General features: G+C 49.1%; 1 protein-coding gene across 1 annotated transcript; it reads left to right on the top strand.

The window, feature by feature from the left end:
• On the top strand, positions 1-1,247 carry LOC103627600 (expansin-B10-like). Its single transcript, XM_008647899.2, has one exon. The coding sequence runs from the start codon at positions 28-30 to the stop codon at positions 838-840; it is 813 nt and encodes a 270-aa protein (XP_008646121.1). The 5' UTR covers positions 1-27; the 3' UTR covers positions 841-1,247.
• The last annotated feature ends 291 nt before the right edge of the window (positions 1,248-1,538 follow it).

Here is a 1,538-nt window from a genome sequence, read left to right as displayed (position 1 = left end):
GTACCATTCACTAACCCAAGACAAAACATGGATGTGAATGTGAGAACCATGTGGTCGTCGATGCGGGCACAGGTTGCGATGGCTGTGGTGTTGGTGTTCTTGGTGAGCGGCGCATGGTGCGGTCCTCCCAAAGTCCCCCCAGGCAAGAACATCACGGCCACCTATGGCAAGGACTGGCTGGACGCTAAAGCGACATGGTATGGCAAGCCGACGGGTGCCGGTCCCGACGACAACGGTGGTGGCTGCGGGTACAAGGACGTGAACAAGCCCCCCTTCAATAGCATGGGCGCATGCGGCAACATCCCCATCTTCAAGGATGGTCTGGGTTGTGGGTCCTGCTTCGAGATCAAGTGCGATAAGCCTGTGGAGTGCTCCGGCAAGCCCGTGGTGGTGCACATCACGGACATGAACTATGAGCCTATCGCGGCGTACCACTTCGATTTAGCAGGCACGGCGTTCGGCGCCATGGCCAAGAAGGGCGAGGAGGAGAAGCTGCGCAAGGCGGGCATCATCGACATGCAGTTCCGAAGGGTTAAGTGCAAGTACGACTCCAAGGTCACCTTCCACCTTGAAAAGGGGTGCGGCCCCAACTACCTGGCACTGCTGGTCAAGTACGTCGACGGCGACGGTGACATTGTGGCAGTGGACGTCAAGGAGAAGGGCTCCGACACGTACGAGCCTCTGAAGCACTCCTGGGGCGCCATCTGGAGGAAGGACAGCGACAAACCGCTTAAGGGACCCCTCACCGTCCGCCTCACTACCGAGGGAGGCACCAAGTCCGTCTACGACGATGTCATCCCTGCCAACTGGAAGGCCAACACCGCCTACACCGCCAAATAATTAACTTTAGTGCTGACAATACTTTAAGCCGACCTATGCTAGCTATACTAGATTGGGTTGGATCCCAAGCAATGCATTACACATGCATGCATTGGACCGTGATATCTATTTGCTACCACTACCCTATTACGACAGTGATGCTGGCGCCAACAATGATGGTGTCATCCTCCTTCTCCATCTTCTTCATCTCCATATATAGCTAGAGTGAGACTTCGCTGTTGTTTAAAAGAGAAGAGTTAAGAAATGGATTGACAAGTTATATAATAAGTGCCTAATGAAATATTTGATAGGCCTTCATTTTTTATAAAAGGATCCATGAATGTTGTGTTGTCCATGTATCTCCTACGTAATCCTAACTTTATCATGCATGGCTACATTTTAATAGAATACATATTTTTTATGACTAATTGAAATATATGATAGTACATGCTGATTCTAGATGTAGGGCCATCCTTAACGTGTGTTGGTCGTTCTTTGAAGGTCGACGCTAAGGTGTTCATTTGTGCTACATAACATGAGCTTTCTACTCATGAGATAAAACTTCTGTCTTCACCGTTTGCATGCATTACTTGTACAATTTCCAACATTAATTAAGATGTCGCCCTTTATGCGTTAAGTTCTCCCATGAAAAAATCCAAAAAATGTAGAACCTAGGGTTAGAACCATTCCTCCTATGCTTAGCGTCTAACCACTGAAAC

The sequence above is a fragment of the Zea mays genome, chromosome 5 (assembly GCF_902167145.1).
Source record: "Zea mays cultivar B73 chromosome 5, Zm-B73-REFERENCE-NAM-5.0, whole genome shotgun sequence".
Taxonomy (NCBI): Eukaryota; Viridiplantae; Streptophyta; class Magnoliopsida; order Poales; family Poaceae; genus Zea; species Zea mays.
The sequence above is the reverse complement of the archived record's forward strand: the minus strand, read 5'-3'. Positions and strand labels throughout refer to the sequence as shown.